General features: G+C 42.9%; 1 protein-coding gene across 7 annotated transcripts in view; it reads right to left on the bottom strand.

Moving 5' to 3' along the window:
* Positions 1-4,051: 4,051 nt before the first annotated feature.
* The window catches only part of frmd4ba (FERM domain containing 4Ba), a 45,473-nt gene continuing 27,290 nt past the window's right edge, over positions 4,052-22,234 (bottom strand). For 3 of the 7 annotated variants that reach the window (XM_075460273.1, XM_075460272.1, XM_075460267.1), the window contains exons 8-24: positions 19,696-19,779; positions 17,957-18,022; positions 17,440-17,497; positions 16,945-17,031; positions 12,284-12,360; positions 11,710-11,848; positions 10,162-10,303; positions 9,924-10,057; positions 9,715-9,831; positions 9,095-9,323; positions 8,909-8,965; positions 8,690-8,822; positions 7,801-7,965; positions 6,926-7,686; positions 6,695-6,824; positions 6,092-6,325; positions 4,997-5,084 (exon numbers count right to left, since the gene is read on the bottom strand). In XM_075460273.1, coding sequence (XP_075316388.1) covers position 5,084; positions 6,092-6,325; positions 6,695-6,824; positions 6,926-7,686; positions 7,801-7,965; positions 8,690-8,822; positions 8,909-8,965; positions 9,095-9,323; positions 9,715-9,831; positions 9,924-10,057; positions 10,162-10,303; positions 11,710-11,848; positions 12,284-12,360; positions 16,945-17,031; positions 17,440-17,497; positions 17,957-18,022; positions 19,696-19,779 — 2,614 coding nt within the window. In that variant the 3' untranslated portion in view covers positions 4,997-5,083. Of the gene's footprint in view, positions 5,085-5,571; positions 5,720-6,091; positions 6,326-6,694; positions 6,825-6,925; positions 7,687-7,800; positions 7,966-8,689; positions 8,823-8,908; positions 8,966-9,094; positions 9,324-9,714; positions 9,832-9,923; positions 10,058-10,161; positions 10,304-11,709; positions 11,849-12,283; positions 12,361-16,944; positions 17,032-17,439; positions 17,498-17,956; positions 18,023-19,695; positions 19,780-22,234 lie in introns of those variants that run through there. The other 4 variants (XM_075460270.1, XM_075460269.1, XM_075460268.1 and 1 more) reach the window with 4 other exon arrangements.

The following is a 22,234-nucleotide window of genomic DNA, read 5'->3' as shown; positions in this document are numbered from 1 at the left end:
GCAAGCGCTGCTTTGAGTTGAGTCTGTTCACTTTGTCAATATTTAGATTGAAAACTTGAAGGAAACGCCTCCCCATCAGGATTCCTCCTGAACCTCTGAGTGTTTAATCTTGTCAGTGCCTCCTGGGTGATGGATTGGCTAACTTTGTTTTCCCCTCCACTTACCCCCAATGCTAATCAATGCCCTTGCTGTAGATTATAGTTCTGAGCGCGTCTTTGCGTCCGAGTTGGTGCCTGTCATTCAGCCTGTCGCACCAAGTTACTCACTGTGTCTGCTAGTCTTTCTTTTTAATTATTTTTTTTCAAATTTCCATTTGAAACTGACTGCAGACAACAAGAACCTAGTTGCAACGTAATGCTCTGTTATTTGGTTTTAAGCTGCAACGCGTAAGGAGGAGGGGTATGAGGAGAACTGTGTTTACCCTTTGTTTCCAAAGTGGCTGAAATTGTTTCTTTAAAATATGGCCTAGCATCAATTTTCTGTGGATTGCAAGAAACGAGACACTCTGATTTAAGTTTGACTCGAGCTGCACAACTTCATCCCTCTGGGCAACAGCGGTGATTCATGTCCTCTGCTGCGGTGCCTCATTCCCATCCATATTATGAAAGTTGGAGGAGTGAACACAAGCTGTAGTGGCAACAGACTCTAGTAGAGTCATGTCTCAGGGGGCACAGTGGAGCCCCTTGTTCTTACTGGTGCAGCTGCTGCGTGGATCCTGTCAACAAGTGTGTGCTGCTGCACACTCAACAGGTGCGTGTCTTTGGTGTTTGCTCAACAGGAGAGGAAGCGCTTTTACACGGCAGAAAACAACACTTTTCTTTAGATTTTTGAATTGGTAAGTACACTGCCCAGTTGTCATTGTGCTTTCAAAGGTTCAGTGGAGCAGCAGAACCTACAGTCATGCCAAAGAAGATAAACCCTTTTTAATTTTAGGGTTTTAAGCATCAGTACATGATAGAATATGACTGCACAGCAGCATGTTTGGTGAAAACCAAACGCAGCATATCAGCCTCATACCAACTGTTAAGCACGGTGGAGGGGGGATGATGGTTTGGGCTTGTTTTGCAGCCACAGAACCTGGACACCTTGCAGTCGTTGAGTCCACCATGAACTCCTCTGTATACCAAAGTATTCTAGAGTTGGATGTGAGGCCGTCAGTCTGACAGATGAAGCTTGGCTGACACTGGGTCATCGATGATTGGGACGATGATCTGAAACACAGCAGCAAATCTACAACAGAATCTCTGAGGAAGAGAAGAATCGAGTTGTTGCAATTAGGGCTGAAACGATTACAAAAAATCTGCCAGGCAAAAACTCAGCGCAGGGATCACTGTTCCACACGGACCGTTTTTGAGGAAGCACACCTCTAGAGCGTGTTACACATAGACATATAAAGAAATAAGAAAAATCTTCATATGTCTATGGTGTTACACATTCGGAATTCAGATGGCGGAGAGCCAAGGGGCACTGGCACTTAAAAGCACTAAATGGGCTTAGTTTTGGAGCCAAGTGTTGGAGTTGGAATAAATACCTGTTTTTTTTTGTATTTTTTGAGAAATAAAAGCCAATTGCTTGATCATTTTACAGCCACATCATTTCCATTGAGCATTATTTGAATTGGTTGTTTAATTACGCAAAATGATCTTTTTTATCCGATTAATCGGTAGATTACTCGATTACAAAAAGATTTGATAGCTGCAGCCCAAGTTGCAATGGTCCAGTCAAAGTTCAGACCTCAACCTGGTTGAAATGCGGTGGTGGGACCTTAAGAGAGCTTTGAACTGAAGCAACACTGTAAAGAATAGTGGGTGAAAATTCCTCCACTGAGATGCCAGAGACTGATAACATCATGCAGAAAATGCTGCTACAGGTGGTTCTCCAAGCTGCTGATTCATAGTGGACTCAGTTTTTCCACCCACTACTTCAGCATTTTGGCTTAGTTTTCGTTCAATAAATAATGGCACAGTATAAGGAGGCATTTATTGATTATCTGACATTTTAACTCATTTTTTAAAATGTCTTATTACATAAAAGCGTAGAACTGAAAGACGTGGACGTCGTGACACAAACAAATCCCCCATATTTGATGTAACTTTGTACACTCTGGCAGTGTGCTGCTATCTGCCCACCCTCCCTCGATCCTCGGTTTGCCCTTGAGGCTTTGGTTTTTGGCTGGCTAAACTGGTCAGTTATACTCATAATTCAAGCAGCCTGTCATTCAGCAGATTTGGTTGCTTAGACTGAAACCACAACTGATCATGTGACACAATAATGATGGCCTGTTGTGACCTCAGCAGGCTGCTGTATCCTCATGTGAGCGCCTTGGAAAAGGTAATCCATACTAGCCTGTGAGTTAAGACTTGTGTACATGTGACGGGGTCAGATAATCCAAGGGTTTATCCTTCATAATTTGTCAGAGCTATTACTTCCTGACTTTAGATGGACATCTTGTTTCTCGATGGCACAACCGTGGAACAGCACAATTAAGAGTAATTTCTATCAGAGTCTGGCTGGATGAGTGAAGAGGTTAATGTGCAACGCACATAAACACTGTTATGAGTTCTCAATAGCTTATAACGTTAACGCATACAGTTTAACAAATAGCTGCATTTTCAGCTACGTCGAGTAAAGACAACACTGCCCCTGTTCTGTAAAGCTTCCCTAATTACACAAATGAAAGTCCCATTAGTACTTATTTAAATGAACATTTCTGTTTGTCTTGTGAATGTTTCTCCAATAATCAAACTCTTTTCAGCTCATCTTTCAAGCTCTGCCATCATTTCAGAGAAACATCTACCACTGTAGCTGCTTAATGCTCTGTTGTGTTTGTTAGATCTTGCTGTTTGGTAGCTTCCGGGCAGGCAGTCTTGAGCAGGTTTATGAAAACATTTTCACTGATAAGTTCTGCTTAATGATGGAACTGTAACAAAACATCGAAGTTGCTGGGCCATTACCACAAAATGGGGGTCCAAATTATGCGAAAATGCCCCCAATGCTGTCAGAAACATCTGTGTATGGAGACTTTTCTGTGCAGTGCTAACACCCCATCATCAGTAGTAATTTAAAACACCGTCAGACATATGATGCCAGTGCTTCTCAGGTTTCAACTTTTTGTGTGTAGACACATTTCCGCTGATAGTTCTAATCCAGCCTCCACATTAAAGGAGCTCCCTACGTGCTGTGTTAGATGAAGAGAAAGTACATAGGAGCCTATTGTTTTTGTAGCCGAGTGTCAGCTGGAACAGCCTCTCCTGATGTCTGGCTGCAGCTGGTGTGAGCCAGCAGAGACAGAGGGAGACAGCTGGATACAAAGCACTCTCCCCCTCTGTCACTGCCTCGGGTGAAGCAGAGGAGCTGGAAGCATCTGAGACCTCCTCTGAGCTCGCTCATGAGGCACAACACTGCGGGGCAATGCGAATGAGTAAAATCTGCTCAGTGGCAGGAAAATGTGTGCAGGCTGAGGAAGGAAGGAAGGAAGGAAAATAGGGAGGGAGATGAAGGCTTGTAGCACTATGTAATAGGGTGGATGCATGGACAACGTGTGCTCGCAGACTTCTCCAACATGAATGGCTTCGGGGAGGGGTTTGGTGCTATAAACACTAGCTTGTCATTCACAGGGATGACAGAAGAGGTTATAGGCTAGAGAGGGTGTGTCAGATTTTATAGACTGGTTTGGTTGGTGCACAGCTTTAAACAACATGGTGGGAAAACAGCTGAGCAACAGAGTTCTGCAGTTATGAAATGATCTCACTTACTCATACTTAGTTCTCACCATTACTGGTATCAGCTCTGAATACATTTTTAAACCCGGTGACTCCCATCTGCCACCTCAAATGCTTCATGAATAGGCAGTTTGCAAGTTATTTACAAGAGGACAATGTATTTGTGTTCCTGTTGACCAAGTCCACTGTGACAGTTTGTTACTCAGCCAATAAAATTGATTTGAGGTTATGTAGCTATATATTTTTTTTAAAGCTGCACTTCATTCTCTGAAGGTTTGTTTCCCCTTTTTGTCTAAGCGTTTTGAAGATCAACACAACTGACTCAGATGCACATTTTTTTCCTTTTAATCCAAACAAATGTCATTATACAAAAAAATTACTAAGAACCAGCTTAACAATAATTGTTTACTATATATTACATGCCTTTCAAATACATAAAAAAACGCTCTAAAAAAAAGTATAGAACCAGTGTATTTACAATGCCGTCACTTACATACAAGATCATTCTCGTCAGAGAAATGAAGAGCACCAGCCCATGATTTCCAGCATGGAAGAAATAACCATGTCAAAACAAAAGTGGAAATTAAATCAAACTGGTGACTTGGGGTAATACTCAGATGGTGCAAAAAATAGGAATTTGGCTCACTTATTTCGTAAGTACTGACAGATGGTTAGATTAAATATTTAGTAAGTGAGAAACAACAGTAGTGGAAGCAGAGTGGGCGTCTGAAGCAGCCCCGTGATAAAACTGCATCTGGCTTTTTTTTTTTTAACTCATTTTCAATGAGTTCAATCCCTTCATGTTGATAATGTCCTTCATGGTTACAGTGTTCATACATGAGTGTCAGTAACACAACAGGATCAGTCGTTTCTTTTGTTCATTGGAGCTCCTGTAACAGAGAAATTCTCAGTCCTTGCTTTGTGAAGTACCTCTGAAGGTAAACGCTGTGAAAGTCCACAGCAAGGCCCCACTGGGGATGTCACCACAGGCGTGTGCGGTCCCAACATGTAGACACTCCACTGAGTGTTTTATTTTACAAGTAATTCAAATGTAGTGGTTTGTGCCAGTTTGGCAACTGCATTCCAAAGAACTGAAAATGAGAGCACTTCATTTGTTTCGTTTACTTTCCCACAGAAGTTCCTTCATTCTTTGAGTCCGCTTTACACAAGAACAGGTAAGTGCAGTTTAAGGCACAATGACAACAAGTCAAAGTGATCATTTCACTCAGCACAAGGACGGGCAACTAAACGATTGTTCCTGGTTTTGAGTTTTCGTGCCAGTGAATCCGGTCATCTGGGTCCTTGTTAGTGGGCATTTGGTCGGTGATGTGCGAGTCCATTTGGTTTACGTCTATGTAGGATCTGTAACGAACGCAAAAGGTTGAAACAAATTAGGTGGCAAACTGAATGACTGTGCCAGGTTAACCGGGGGGGGTGAGAATGATTTAATCCTGGGCTCTGAACCAACATCAGGAGATAAACGAAAAGAAAGAAACAAAAAATATCTAATAATAATAAAAAGTTACCGCCTGTGTTCCAGGCATTATATACTGATGTCGGTTTTAAACCAAGATTCAAATATTCTCCCCCATTAAAACAAAATATGCACGCAAACATTACACACAAGCACAGCTTGCAAATGCAACAATGCTCAGGGGTCACATTTCCCCTTAGCCACACAGGTGCCCCCCGCCACCACAAACCACCCAGATAAAAAGAACGGAAAATCATAAAAGGTGATATGTGAAATGATTTTGTGCTTCCTGTTAGTCCCTGCCGCATAAAGAAAAACAGACATCACCATCACCATGATAACCACGTGGGGTAACTTTACGGTCTTGTCTCTCACCCTTTCTTGAGTGCTGTGACTTTGATTACTGTGGGAAAGGGGGTTTATTTCCTGGTCAGTGGCATAGGCAACAGCACCGAACCTCTCTAAAGGCCCCGCAGGGCACGCCATCCTATCACAGCTTCTCCACTGAAACTCTGAGGGGCATCTGTGCATGAGAGGGGGCAAAGGTCATGAGTGAAAAGCAGCGCTTGGGCAGGGAGCGTTTGCATGTGCCAAGAGGATGGCAAAGTGCGGAGAAAAACAAACAAACGACAAAAAAAAAGAGAGTAGTTCAGGCACACTACAGAGAAATGTGACCACTGGATGAAAATAAGCCACCTGACAGAGAAAACAGGTCAGGCATATCTTACTGATAAGCCATGCAGTTACCTTATCATACATAACAATGTGGGATCAGTCGAGCATCTCAAAAATGCAGATTTCACTCCAAAACATCAACAAGCAAGACTGTGGAGTTACGCTATGGACACACTGACAGAGGCAAATGCACAGGCTCAGGCCACTGCTGTTTACTTACTATGAGCCTTTTGCAAAAGGCACCTTACTGAGCCTGTGCCCTCTGGAGGATCGTGGCTGTGCGGGGCTGGTGGCCACCTGCCTGACTCGGCAGCCAGGGGAGTGGGAAGAGGAGGGCAGGGAGGAAGTGGGAGGGGAACCAGAGGAGGAGGAGGAACTAGCAGGGAAAAAAGTACACCGCCTCTGGCCACCAGGGCTGTGCCAGGAGCCCTTTAAAAGCTGGGAGGTGCCATATCTATAAGAAAGCAGGGGCCGAGGGACAATTAAGGAGAGCAGAACCATTCTTAAGCTCCGAGGAAGGACTGACTGCTGGAAGCACTGAGCTTATAATCCTACTGCTGAGCCAGGCTCTAATATTAAACAGCCTTGTGTTTGTGAATTCAGTTTCATAATTTAAGGGGGTATAGAAAAAAAAACAAACAGGCTACATATTAGCCCATAGTATTGTTTTGTGTAAGAGGTAACCAAACTAAATTGCACTCTATATTTTCCTGTAGCCATCCATTCTAGGTAATTAAGCGCTAACACTTAGCTCGGGGATAAAGAGGATCAGGGAGTGGCTTACTGGATAAGGAGGAAAGCTGTGGCCAAGTTTTTTTCTCACCTGCTGTGGGTGGAGTGGCTGTAGGGGGCTGCGCTGTAGGAGTAGGCGTGTGGCTCCTGCATGTCATATTCTGACATACCACGGCCACTCGTGTGAGGGTGCCAGTTTCCAGTGGAAGAGGCTGTGGATACTGGAGAAAAATGATACAAGTTACTAAATGAATTAACAACATGCCAAACAGGGTGAACAACAGTGGACACAGGAATCTGAAACATGATGCAGAGCTCGAACCTGATGAGTAGGAAATGGCCCTGTTGTGGTTGGTGTAGGGGGCAGGCGTGGTCTGATAGCCCAGGCTCTGCTGGGAGCCTCTGTCGTAGTCGTAGTTGTACGTTGCTTGTTTGTGTGGAGCGTTGCGTTGATACCAGCCTTTCAGGTGTTCAGCCACCACCGCCCTGTTATTGTTCTTGATAACCTGCTCGCTGGTGTGAGGTACCGGACGACTCCTGGGTGGCCGCAATGTGGCGTAAGGATTCTGTGAAATACCGTCCATCTCATCTGGACCGTAGTGACTGTACATGTCATGGCTGTAATAAGCTGCTTGTGTGGAGTGGTAGGATGGGTTGACATTATAGTGTCCCTCCATCTCATTTTCATATATGTACACTCCATTGGAGTAAGGCTCTGGCTCTACGTAGCTGGGGTAGCCTGTGACATAATAAGCTGTCGGGGTGGGTCGTGCTCCGGGCTGGTAGGTGTGGCATCGGGTGTCTGGCTGAGCCAGGTTGGGCATGCTGCCAGTGTTGCCGTACATGGCTTTTCTGTGGTGGCCACGTGCTCTGCGTCTATGGGTGTGGTTACCCGGAACACTGTACTCTACGCTGGACTGGCTCGTGTAGGAGGAGCCGTCATCAAGGACCTCGGTGCTGTTGCTGCGTCGGGCTGGAGAGATGGTGAGTGCTGGCACGGGCGGTTTGGGTTCCATCATGAACTGAGACTGGGACTCCAGACTGCCGCTACGCTGACGGAAATGCTGTGGAACATCCTCCGATCTGTGAATTCAATCAAAATTTGAGTGAACAACTGTTTTTTTTTACTCACTATAAAACATTTTTGAGAATAAAAGAAGAAATCTGAATCCATGTGGTGCATCTCTGAGGCCTTACCTGAGCTGCGTGCTGCTGTAGGCGTTGCGGGTGAGGAGGGGGGTGGGGGGCATGCTGCGGGCGTCACGTGGCTGTCTGGAAGCTGGTTTAAACGGGCTGCTGTAGCTTGATAAGGCATCACTGTGACTGTGTTGGAAGGATTCCTGGACTTGGCCGTAATTTAATCTGGAACACAGATAAAAGCAATGTTTTTAGGGCTCCTCAGAACACAACTACCCTGTCTTCGCTTATTCTCAGAATTTGCAAAGATGACAAGAAAAAAAAAAAGAAATTGCCTGATTCCAGCACTTTAACATGTCCTTACACCTGAATGGCTAACATAACATTGTACACTGACCCTTCTTTTCATGCAACATCAAGCAGCCGGACTATTTAAAAAAGAGTGTAAATCGCTGAAGCTTTCCTGTTTCCCTCTTCCTTTCTGCTTGGGATTGTTGTCTGCTCCGTCACAGGCAGCTACATGTTTTTTTCCATCTATTTTTAAAAGCCGTTGCATTTGGGCTGATAAGAGGGAGATTGCTGGAGAGGCAGGAGAAGGAGGGAGGAGTTGACTGGTAGGAATGTAACTCTGGATCTACTCCACAGGTCTGTACTAGCTCCATGCTTTGGGCTACCAAAGCAACAACAGCAATGGCAAGTCTATACAGGATGTCGGCTGTTTGCATCATCTGTGTGGCGTTTTTCTGTGCTCATAAACACCAAACTAAAAGACAATATTTTGTTTGCATTTTGCTTTTTCACTACATTACGGTGACTGGCAAAGCATGACTGACCTAAAACTTGATAACGTGTGTAGCTGCTCACACAGAACCTCCTGATTAAGTGTGATGTCTGACAAAAATCTGGGATCAAAAATATCAATATCTGAGTGTCATGGCTGGCTGTATACCTGTCTGTGAGCTGGTCATTAGCAGAGGACCGCCTGTCTTTGTAGTAATGAATGTCCAGAGTTTCTGCATGGTGCGGTCTTGGAGAGTATTGGACTGATCTGGACCGCTGCCTCTGGGAACTGAGTTCATCATCTGGGAGACAAAAGCAACTGAGTAAAACTGATCGAAGTTTGATGAAGTACTGAGGGGGCAAATGCATGCACTCTGACCAAACTTACCATCATCCAAAGTGAGGCTGTCAGATAGAGAGCTGAGGTCGGAAGGGTGGGCATCATCTGATGAGAGAAAATTACTCTTATTCTTAATAACCACTCCTAAAAAACAACAGAATCCTACATTTTCTACACAAGCCATTCTCTACTAGCTACGATAAGCCGGCAGTTTTCTTACTGCAGATCATCTACCTGCCAAGATGAGTGAGGCTCTCTGAGTGGGTTTCCTTCCCTTTCTAGTCCTATAGGCGTTTATCTCCTTCTCAATCTCCTCCAGCTTCCTCATAGCATCCTGGCAGTTGTTTCTTCTCTTCCTCTTCACAGTCTTGCAGAGGTCGCCCTCATTGACTAGCTTCATGGCTGCCTCGACAATCTTCTGCTGCAAGGCAAACCTGCTCTCCAGATTCCTAAGATGTGGGTCCTGTGGGGAGACACACAACACCCACACAGTTAGAGGGGGATTTCCAAAAAACACACATAGATATTGTCAATGGTGCTTCTCTGAACAGTACTCTGAGCCAGACTTCAAACAACTTAAGTAGAGTTAATAGACACAACATGGACTTTATCTAAAAACATCAAATGTGAGTGAGCCGGCAGACTTATATCCACATTTATATTCATGCGTCCAACTGAATTGCACAGAGAACTTCCTAAAATAACATTTATTCAAAGCATTGTGTAATTTGAGCCCCAAAAAAACCATTAAGCTCTTAATCCCCATTTCAAAACTCCAACCAATTTAAGCAACCTCTTGTAAAGAAACACAGTGGTGAAACACGCCGCCTTACATAACAAGCAGAGATACTAACCTCATCGTATGGGAAAAGGTCATCCAATTTAAAAGCCGTCCCAACGCGGCGTCGCACTGGAGGAGCCTTCTCACCTGTGGCTAAGGGGTATTCTTTGGGCAGTCTCCCCGTGAGCTCCTGCATTGCAAAACAATAATGACCAGCAGTCAGTTTGGATACTGGAGAGGAAAGAATCTTGTGGAAACTAATAAAAAAGCAGGAACACTTACAGCTTCTCTCAAGCAGATCTTTTTCAGTTCTTCAAGTTTCTGCGTTAGCGTGTCTTGAAGGTCCTTTCCCTTCTTTTTTAACTCGGCAATCTTCTCTTTCTTCTGTTCCTCGCTGCCTTCAGAGTCAGCAGAACCTGGAAAAGGCGCACGTCTGATTAGCTACAAATTATTGCCATAAATCATCCCTTGTCAAACTGATGTGGAACAGCGGTAATTAGCTGATTGACTCTCTTATTACCGGCTGAGATGAGGCTTCCGTTGCTGGCCATAATAAGTGGATCTTTGCTGTTAACACTGGAGAGTTTACTGATCCGCGGGGCAGAGATCTCTGTGAGGTCCATGGCGATCTCTCCTGAGCTTCTGGTCGTGGTCATCTGTGACTGTGGGGAAGGGAACAGAAAGTTAGGGGGTGGAAGGAAAAGGGAGGTGAAGGAGGGATTGAGGGTATTTCATTTTAATGATTGTGAAAAGTGAAGCTGAGTTTGCCCTGCTCTCATCAATCAGTGTGGGTTTTATTCCTGGATGAACACAAACACACCAGCTGCCTCTGAGCGACACAGAAGCTGAAAAACCTCATTTGACTATAGCCACACACTCATCCATCTCCACCAAGAAATGTGCATCACACCACTCGTACTTTATGTCTCTGCAAATATGCATCATTAACGTGCACACCAAAGTGTTGACTTTAGGGCAATGGGACAACCTTTTAAAACTCGTACAAGCATGTTAATACACTCATCCTTAGTAAGCTTAACTACCCCAATAATAGGTCAAATAGATAATAGTAGTTGTACTATTTTTATAATAATTAAGACCAATCAGGTTTCCCAACATAAGACTGAGTCAGAGATATATATCCCTGTGTCATGTCCCAGGCATGAGACACAAATCAGTCAGAACATCACATGATGAGATTGTGACATAACAAATCAGGCTTTCTGTTCCATTTTAAGCCGAAAAGAAACTAGATACCTACTATCTCTTTCCCTGCCAAGAGATTTCTTCACTTCGTCAAAACTATAAACTTAAATAAAATCTGTTGAATGTCACCCAAACTTCCTAATTTGGTCACAGATTTCCTGACAACCTGTGAGTGAGATGCTCTGAGTCACACACATGCTCATTCAGACCTTAACCATTACCAGTTACTACCTAATCCTAACCTTGACCAGTTCACACCAGAACACTCAACCTAAACAGAAAATGAGAGCACACACAAACACAGGCCTGACTGACCCTGATCACAGGGTGCCTCACCTACAAAGGTTATCAGACACCATGCAAGCCCTCTAAGGCTACGGCTACACGAAAACGAAACGAGGTTTTTTTTGAAAACGGGTTCGAAAATTCTTGCGACCACACGGAAACGCGCTGCTGTCCAGACGACAACGATGAAACGATACAGTACACACGCCACTGTGTCACGCCACGCTGTGAGACAATAGAGAGGTGTTAAAATTGGCTCCCAGCGTCAACGTGTGGCTGACGCAAAAACGTTTTTGCTGTAACAATGGAAACGAAACGAGGCCGTTTTCAAACTTTCCCACTCTGGAACCCGTTTTCAAAAACTATCGTTTTGGGGTAGTGGGAACGCCGGCTCCGTGTGGCCGCGACAGCGAAACGATAAGAAAAAGTATCGTTTACAGTGAAAAACGTTTCCGTGTAGCCGCAGCCTAAGCCGTGTCAGACGGTGTGACTTCCATTTAGGTTCAACAGTAGTTGAGCTGATAGAGAATATCAACAAAGCAAAGTGAACGAGGGAGGAACAAAAAAAGACACTCACTTTACTTTGCTTCCTGTCCAGGTAGAACTGGTGCTGGCTAATGGCCATCACCCATATGGTTTTAATCAGAGAGTGGCTGGCATACCATGTGTGAATAACCAGGCCGCTCTGTCCAAATGTCCGCTTGGTTACTGTTCTACTGTAAAAGATAACAGACAAACTCAGTGAGTCACTGAAACAGTCTGTAAAGATGCTGTATGCGAAAATGATTCAATTAAATACATATATATTAAAAAAAAGATTTATCATTAATAACACAGTTATTACTAAATCCTAATCAAATTCAACATGTGACCCTTTGTTTCACACAGACAGAGTTGAGGCGGTGTGAGGGCCAGAGGTCCTCTAACAAGTTTATAATAATCAAGTGGGCTTGAACAGCAGGAAAGCACTCATTTAACAGAGAGGTTTGAGCCATTAACAAGGTCTTCTTAACTGGCCTGAGGCTGCAGATGCCCTTCACTGTGGCAGGGCATGTGAAGCAAGGACAGCAGCTAAAATAGGAACACTTCAAAATACAAGAAAAGCTCCTCCTAAGATCACTTCAGATAAAGGAGGTGGTTTATCTGCTGACCTGTGCGGGTCATTTACTTCCACTGCAAATTTCTTCTCTCGGAAGTACAAATTCTCCAACTGCTTCCACTGAAATAACTGTGAAAGAGAAAGAGATGGTTCATCAGAAAAGGGGGTGGGGCGGTTTAAGTCATCAAACACTACTGAGTACACAAACCAGACTACTGGCTGAATAGTGGATTAACAGCACAAATACAGGAAAGATATTTGATAGATAAAGGTTGTTAAACATTCACATCATTCTGCTCAGAAAAGACAGAACAGCAAGTGGGCAGGTATGAAAATAACTTGCTTTGTTTAAGCCACTGCAACCTACCATTTAGCACACTTTACAATACGTGCAATAAAACAGCTAAAGACATGAATGAGACCTAGTGGGCCAGATAGTGAGGTGTAAGTCCAGGCTAGCACAGGAGCAATTATAACGCTGCTGCAACTGCTGAGAGCAAAACTGTGCCAGGCAGCAAGCCAGCTTCTCATTTGATTCTGCTGAGGAGGAGGACAGAGGCACTACTTCTCTCTGTGCCAGAATGAAACATCTGCTCCACTCATACTCCCGTAACTGAACAGATCTGCAGCCACTCTTTGGAAGCTCTCACTTTGGAAAATTACATGAAGGCAGCGGTGCAGAAATTAAAATTTCTACATTGTTTTATCGTGTGACAACCACAGAGGAAGAATGTGAACAGTCTAAACTACAGGAGCACAACACGCAGCACATCACACATACCATGAGAAAAAAATTGTGACAGGCGTGAGGATGAAATATGAGTCCACACAATAATTAGTCAAATTTATACTCAACCCCCCAACAATAGTGCTTCTTCTATCTTTAACGACTCTCAGATTGCCTATACATATTGCAGCATATACACTACATTAAGGTATAACAGAACAACAAGGAACACTTAAAAGGAACGCAGAAGGAAGGTAAAACCTGAAAAGTAAGAACTATCTAAATTATCTCGACAGGTAACTGATGAACACAATTAGACGGCTTACCAAGAAGGTATTTTGCGCTTATCAGGTCCTTGTGGAATTCTCTTGGGTTTGTATTGAATCCTTTGACTCTGGCTTTCCCACAGGGCTAGAGCTTCCTCGAACAATACTCTCTCTTGTCTGTTCTCAGGGAGCCAGATAGGTGTTGCAAGAGTTTCAGCTGAGGTGGCCACGCCCCCTTACCCACCCCCCTCCTCCTCTGACGTCACAGGCAGCTCTTGATGCCCGCCCTGTGCTTCTCAGTCTCTTCCTGCCATATAAAGCTCTTCCTTTTCAGTCAAACCTGATCAGCAGGTTGTACACAGGTATTTGCCAGGCAGGTTTTTACCTTGTTTGAAGACATTTAACCTCTGCTCTACTTCTCATAACTCACACTTTGAATGCTCCGCATCTTATCCAGGTAGTTCTAAGCTTTTGATATTGTAAGTGCAATCCAATGCAGCAATCTTCCTTTCTAAACAAACGAGCCAGAAATATGTTACTACTATACTTTAATCATTAATAGCACAGTTGAGGGCCCAGTTGTTACTATACACTTTTAACTAGATGCTACTAGTTTGCATGTTACATAAAAACGTGTTTATTGTATGGTATCACAGCTTGGCGGATGGTTATACATGCTGTGGAGGCCAATACTGCACAGGTCAGTGTGCTGATGAAACAAAGAGCATTGTACCTAATGAGCCGTAGCTCACACCAAATTTACACCCGCTACTCACTATCACTCTGCACCATTTACATTATAACAATGGGTTTAAAGAGGTCTACCAATAAACACACTTCCCACTGAAGAAACTCCACTCCTGTGTTTCAGCACATAGATGAAACTAATGGACTCATGGGCCTGCTGTTGGGGCCCATTTCTAAACTATGTCAGTGATGTGACACACCTCACACTCCACAGTCACAAGACTACAAGCAGTCCTCTTAAAGAGGACACAGTCCAAGAAATCTTTTGGTGACACGCCAACACAATTCTAATGTAGAAAATACTAAAATAAACAATTTTCTTAAAACCAGGAAACACAACAGCACACTAAATTGATGTGTCTTCTGCATTTACATTGCTCTTGTTTTTGCCAAATGTCTAATTACAGGAGGGTGGGAGTTTGCCAGAAATGCCTGTGGTTTCAGATGGGATCAGGCTGTTCAGATCCAGCTCACACCCACAACCCATGGACCCCCAGGGCCGCTAGTCCACAAAAAAAAAAAAAGAAAAAAAAGAAATCATGCGTGTATGAAAATGTGTCAAAGGCCCTGACTCACATGTCCGTACAAAAAAAGATCTGCCACACCCTTCACATAGCACGTCACATACCAGTGCTGGCTGGTTGGCAGCACTGTACATTTCCACAGCGTGACACATAACTTTAGAGTTGTGAAAAGCTGACAACAGGAAGGAACTTTCTCTGTTTTGATATGTGAGTTTTAGGAGAATAAAAGTGACTGAGGAGAAGGCCTGTTCACTTTTCATTAAAATTCATCCACGTCTTTCACATCGTGCTATCATTATGCTCGGCTGACACTGTCTCCTGAGAAACTGTCAATGAGAAACTGAAGATCTGTTTTGGTTTTGCTGGCTCATCATATATGTGGACCAGCAAGTGGTCTGAAAGACTGTCCCCTAACATGCTGAGAGAGCCCAAGCTACAGAGGGGAAGACAGGAAGAAAAGCATTGATTTGTTGAGCGCCTCAGTCGCCATTTTTCATTCTTAAATATTTAGGCATAATGGAAATGACAGGGTATTCACATCAGTAAACGTGTCACTTCTCTTAGACACAGCGGGGATACAGGCCCTTTGAGTTTCAGGCTTTTCAGTAATGGGAGATCAAACTGGCATCCATCTGAAGAAGATGATCAAAGGTTAAGCTATCACAGCTGCCTTCAAAAGTTTGTACAAAAATCATCAGAAGTGGACAAAATCTTTTCACTCGAGATTTTTCTATTCATCACTTAACACGAAAGCTTCATATCTGTTCAAAACCCACAGCCATCCTCCACAGTTTGGTCTCATCAAATATAGTTTTGGTCAAGTTATTTCCATTTGCTGTTAATCGATGAATAAAAGCAGTTTAGCCTTCTTAAAATCACTCTCCCGTTACAAAGAGTGTAAACCTCTGCACAGTGCTGTCTATAAACTTAAAATTGCACAACAAACTGCATTGGTGGTCAACTGACCTCCCACTAGTACTAATGCTAACCCCCCCCACACACACACACAAATAACTGTCCTTTATTGTTCGATCAATTGTGTTCCCTCCAAGACACACACACACAGATTACCATAAAGAATGCAGCATGCTGAGAGGGGCTGGGTTGAGGGCAAGGAGGGACAGTTTGGGCTGATTACAAGGGCTACGACAGAAAGCATTGTCAAGACAGAGGTCTCATTACAAAGGAAAAACAAAAAAGTAGGCAAACTCCTCCAATTATCAGCAGGACCCAAACGTGTCATTTAAACAGCAAAGTCTTATGGGATTCCCGTGACAGTCATCACTTAAACTGAGAACGCGCAGCCTGGTTTTGATGAACCCTTCAAGCACCCCAACACTTTCACTACTGTCCCCAAACTCCATATATGCCCCCAACCGGCTGGCAAGGTGCCAAGCCCGGTCCCTGAGCCCTGCAGCTTCCCACGGAGCAACATAATTACACTTCCACTAAGAGAGCTGGGGAGAAGCTTGCTGTGCCCGTTGCCCATTAATGCCCAGCACACCCTGCTATGTCAACAGGTTGTTGCCATGTAACAACAGCTACGGTGCACCTAATGAAAGAGGCGGGTGAGAAAACGCTCACTTTGGGAACGATTAAATAACACTTCTCAGAGAAAGGAAACAGCAATTTCAGACTTAAAAGTTGTGGCACCAAAGAATGAATTTATTTTGTACAAGACATATTTCACAAAACTGACCATAACATGACGGTTACGCTAAGATCCAAATAAGTCCCGTTTCATGTAGATTAAGCCTTAAAAAAACATTTGAGCTTGACATTTGATCGAAGAAATTATTTTAATATAGTCTGAATTAAGGCAAAAGAAACATTACCACCTTTTGTTTGGGTCAGTTGCTTATTTTCGAAAGTTTTCTAAATTACAATAAGCACAGGTACAACAAACAATAGGTGAGATGTTTTCGAATCCCTGTGAATTTCCATTCACATTTTCCAAGTATTGATCCCGCCTGTTTTTGCTCCTAAACTTACAGCCTTGCACGCACTGAGTGCACAGGGACAGTCCCAAATATTTTCCCCATCTGTGTTCCTCTCTTCCCTGGCATGGGAACCAGGGTCTTAATTACACCTATTTACAGTCTGGATGGATCATTAACCGACTAACAAGAAATGTGGGGCTGGCAGCTATGTTTTCAACAGCAAATCAAAGTATTTCACAGGTGCCAAATATTGCATACGTTCATCTGACAGTCGTCTGGTCTGAGCATTAAATGTCACTTGTTAGAAAACCATGCCAAGTTTATTTATAAATCCCACATCCTAAAATTAGTTCCAGAAGCACTGTATCAATTAGCACACCAACAGCAATAAGGAAAAACTACAAGAAAGTAGATCGAACGGTGCAATATGGTACCAAATTCCTTTCTTTTCAAATGATCATTTTAAAGACTTTTAAGGCGGAAACAGTTGTAAAGACAGGTGGACCTACCTTTCTAGGTTTCAGCTTATCCTGCAAATCGTACTGGCCAACGCCTTTATAGCTGACTCCCAGCCACCACGGTATTCCTTGCTTGTCCTGAAAGTGTGTTCACACAAACACACACACACACACTCATTAGAGTTACTTTTATAAGAAAGAAAAAAACTGTTACCAAAGCTATTACCCCGTTAGGCTCACATCAACATAAGAAGAGATCAAATACATTAATGGCCTTAAAAATTCTGCAAGGCTGACAGGAACCTTTGTAACAGTGTTGTTTGATGTTCGCAGACATCTCAATTTAATTAGGTCTGGTAGGATAGAGTCAGATGAGCGTAAAAGCACAAAATGTGGAATGATTGAGATCTTGCTTTAGCTGCGGCAAAGATTTAAAAAAAGAAAACGATTCCAGCACCAAGCACAGAATGAGAGAGACTGTTTAGATTGTTGACATATGCTTGTTAAAAGGTTATGCTACTGTATGACTCAGGGCGCTGCTGTTACCTTCACTGGGTAATAATGGACTCCATATGTGGGCAGGGATTCCACCAGGGCCAGATACCTTCAGTGAAAGAGGAACAGGTTACCACCAATTCAGCAACTTGCACCTCATCACTGTCAGCCTGTGGCTGTACTACAACACACAGAGTGGGATTTAAGCTACAGTCACTGGGAGGCCACAGTCATTTGCAGTGGCGAGCAGATCGATTTGTTTCAGGGTTGTCACAGAGGGAGGGAGAGTCCATTGATCAGTTCAAGGGCACAAATCATCTGGTCCTGGGAAAAACAAGCCTCAGAAGCTGGCAGGCTGCCTACGAGAGGAGCACCTCTTCTAATTAATGGCACATTCTGGCATGGTGACAGCCACCTCTCATAACAACAGGCACCACAGTGCAGACACATGAGGCTAAAGAAAAAGACCTGGAGTAAACTCTGAATATACAACTTTTATAACAGAGGCAGAAGGGAGCACAACTATGTTGGTATTATTACAAACACAACACTTGTTTTGATAACTTACCGCACAATTGCTTGTCCTCTGGTCAGTCCCTTGAGTTTCTTGTAATGTTCAATCACTCTGTCTTCACTGTGGATGGAAGAATAAAACATTTAATGAATAACCCCTCAAGTGTAACACATTGTGGCTACTGAGGGACTGCTGTGACTGGGCCCTTTCTTTGACACACATTCTGTCTGCTCATGCAGAAAATGCAGTCTGTCCCACTGGTCTGCTGATGGCTTTCATCTACGTACCAACCCAACAAAAAAGGATCCCATTTACTTCCCACTGTAATCATTCCTTAATAGCACGGTGACACCGACAACCCAAAGCAGTCTACCAGTCGTAAAGACAGACGCAGATGTGTGGTGATGTAGTCACCGATGCACCATAAGACTGTGATTTTGATTAGGTTGTAAAACTGATTTATCTGCCACAGAGTCAGCAGAAGCCTCAGATGACCAAGAGAAGAGGCGAGCAGTGAAGAGCTACAGAAATGTGGATTGAAGAGACAGACAGCAATACTTCAGACAATCAGATGCTGCCAGCACCTCCCTGTGTTTTATCAGGGCTAATGAGCAAATGTAATTAACACAGTCCACACAGTAGTCAGCAAACTCATCAGAAGCAAAAGCTTAACCATGTCACAGGTCTTCTTCTCTGTGGACATCTCTGCTTTGTGGAACTGGTGTTATAGATAACTGAGGAGATTTGGCAGCAGAGACGTAAGCGTATACTTACGTAGGGGGCTGTGATCAGTCAGCAACCAAGAGCTAACAACCTATATCGACTCCAAATAATTTAATCGGTAATCACTAAAGATGGCTGATCTAAGGAACCTATGAGGAACTGAGAGCTGCACTATCTAGTGTCTGTTTTTTTCCCCAGGTCAGATCACACACTTGTGAGTCTAGCATATAAACAAGGAACCTTGTTCTCACCTTATAACATCAGCACAAAAACATTGGGTACACGTCAATAGTACAGCAAACAGTGCTTATCATGGATTGAGGATTGCTAAATGTCCCATGTACATGTTTGAGTTGACAACAACTTGTTCTATAATGTTAAATAATGAATAAAAGGGGTGAAATAAAGCTGATCAGCTGACTCAGTAAGAAGTTGTGTCAGACTTGCTGGATAGCCTTGTTCTGGGCATTACTTTGGCAAAGATTTAAAAGATGGTACGTGTTTGTGCTTTTCCACTCATTTTCACTGGTGTTTTAGGATTGAACTGATGGAGCTTTGAGTCACAGATGTGCAGCTGCAGGATATTTTAGGCAGCCACGCAATGCAGTGATACGGAGCAACATTGGCATTCCCCAGTGGAGGAAAAAGTGACAAATTAAACGGTTGATGCAAAAGTGACTATATTTTATAAAATTATATAATGAATATAAATAAAACATTTATAAATTCACTTGAATCATAAAATAATTTTTGAGGTTTAGCTCCCCCAGCAGAATTCCTCCAAACTGAGACTCTGATCGCTTTGTACTGTAAGTAAGACTCCGACTCTACTTATAAGTACCTCACCCTATCCCACTTCAAAAAAGCCAAAATATCATTTCAAACAGATCCTGTTAATAATGATGAGTACTGACTGATACCGTTCCAAAAATAGGTGATTATCCCAATAGATGAAATAGATCAAAAGATGATTTATTTCATCTCCAGACTACTCGGGGAAAAAAACCACCCACCCTTTACCACTTTCACATTTTTGCTTTTCTGAGATCTCAACAGCTCGGATATCCTACCAGTAATTGAGAGATGGATGCTCCCTCAGTACTCTGGTGGGCAGGACTGGAAGTTGCTTCAGATCTGATGTGGCAGTCTCAACGCTGAAAAAACACACAGACACATTAAAACTTTACAAACAAGAAACACATCTATTCACAATCCTTGAGGCTTTTTCAGATCTGTTTTGACTGGAAACAGCCGTTTATTTCTTCATAGCGGCTGAAAGAGTCACAGTAAAGCACAACCGAGACTGATTATGATCTGTCAACACACGCTATGTTCAAAGTGCAGGTTCTCCAATACACGAGAATCTCAGTCAGAGAACCACAATGTCCTGTTAAGATCTTAAAATAACAGCTCCATACCAGCACGTGGACAAAAAAGGGAAAACATTTAACCAAGAATCTCAAGCCAAAATCTAAAAATGTATAGATTAGAATATTTCTCCATATGTCAGAACTTTCAAAGTGTGCTTTGAATTTCAATCTTAAGGCACGGCAGCATTGAATCCTATCTGCAAACCCTTTTGAGAAAAGGTGCAGTGTCGGGGTATTATTTTAATCTTTTTTATATACAGTATAAAGAGTAGCACAGCCTGCCAAGACTAAACTTGACTTTTACTCATGTCTTGCCAGATCTCATTTACAAAGGCACATGCAGAGCCTTTAAGTTATCAGGAGCCTTTCCAAAGAGAAAAATATTCTGAAAGCCACCTCATGCTGGTTCTCCACAACAATATGCCGTCATGTGAAAAAGAAAGGACACCGTTGTTTATTTCTAAGGTTTTATGTATGAGGGCATAATAAATACATCAGCTGCTCCTCACCAGGTCTTACAACTACAACCGCAACTGAAAAACGATTTACGATTTACTTAACAAAAATTAAACCAAAATGCAGAACCAATGTGTGAAAAACTAAGTATTCCCAATCACCCAGTAGCTTGTAGAACCTCTAGAACAGCGGTCCCCAACGAGACATTCCAAACCGGGCCGTGAGATTGGGGGGGAATGAAAAAAAGAAAAAAAAAAGAAAAAAAGAAATGACATGACATGACATGGAAATCGGGAATTCTTTCATTTCACTCGCTAGATTCTATACTTGGAAACTGCATAAATTACATTATAGAAGGCCGATTGTGCACGTTTATTTTTTTCAATGATGACTGTCTGTCTGTCATCATATCCTAATTATCGTAATTTGTAAAAGCGTCTGCTAAATGTAATGTAAAAGAAGTGAATGCATAATGCATATAGAAATACCCCCCACCCTAAGTGTCTGTTGAACGTAAAGTACAAAAAAAGTAAACCCCCCCCCCGACCGGGCCGCAGGAACAAACTGCAGAACCAAACCGGTCCTTAGTGCTGAAAAGGTTGGGGACCCCTGCTCTAGAATACTTTGGTATGCAGAGGAGTTCATGGTGGACTCAATGACTACAAGGTGTCCAGGTCCTGTGGCTGCAGAACAAGCCCAAATCATCATTCATCGTTTTTTTTTTTTGTTGCAATTTCTCTGAGCTTTGCACAGTCTGACCTTGGGGTGAACTTGTTGGGACGTCCAGTCCTGGGAAGATTAGCCACTGTCTTAAATGTTTTCCATTTGTGAAAGTTCTCTCTCTTTGTAGAATGATGCACTTTTATCCCTTTCCACATTGATGGGCAGCAACAGTTGCTTGTCTAAGATCATTGCTGAAGTCTTTCCTCCTTGACATTGTGTTAACACACACCTGAATGCTCCAGACCAGAAAACTGAGAAAACCTCTGCTTTTATAGAGGTGTAATGAATGCCTTGATAAGCAGAGCCGGGCTGCTACTTACCCTCCTAATGCCTATGACAGCTGTAAGGGTACACTTATATTTTCACACAATGCTTGTTAATTTAGGCTTAAATCAATCATGAAAAAGCGTAATATGGTATGTGTCGTTGGACCACATGATTTTTTTCTATCATGTCCTGCTACCTAAAGCCATAAAAATGAAAAAGTGTGTATTTTCTTTCCTGACATAGCCGTATTTCACAGTAATCCTGTGAACTGTAAAATAATGAATATTTAACATGAAATGACTATGGTATACTGTTAAACCTCCACCACAGGTTAGCCAAAGTCCCCACATCATGAAAGCAACATCTACAGTTCCTCTATCCTGCAAACTCTTAAAAACAGCAGAAAAACACATCACCCGAACAGACTAACTGTCGTGTTTGTCAATGTCGAAGTTTGTGATGAAAAACTTCGAGTCAATCCAATTTCATTGGATTTACAGTTTCTGTCAGACAACCACAGCTCTGGCTTCAGTTCACTGTGAATTTGAACAAAAGCCCTTGAAACACTTGGCAGCTTCTGTCTGTGTTGAAAAGAATTGGACCAGCCAGCGTTGTTACAAAAAAACCTTTTGCCACCCAGACTGGCCTTCAATGGGGAGGTCAGACTGTATGAAATATAAAGCGATTACAACAACCTCAGTTAAGCCTATAACAATTACCTCAATATAACAAAATAATACCAATGGATGATTTTAAGCTAATAGCCATTTGACCTTAAGTTAACTTATGGACA

The sequence above is a fragment of the Odontesthes bonariensis genome, chromosome 3, assembly GCF_027942865.1.
Source record: "Odontesthes bonariensis isolate fOdoBon6 chromosome 3, fOdoBon6.hap1, whole genome shotgun sequence".
In the NCBI taxonomy this organism is placed as follows: domain Eukaryota; kingdom Metazoa; phylum Chordata; class Actinopteri; order Atheriniformes; family Atherinopsidae; genus Odontesthes; species Odontesthes bonariensis.
This window is presented reverse-complemented; position numbering and strand designations above follow the sequence as displayed.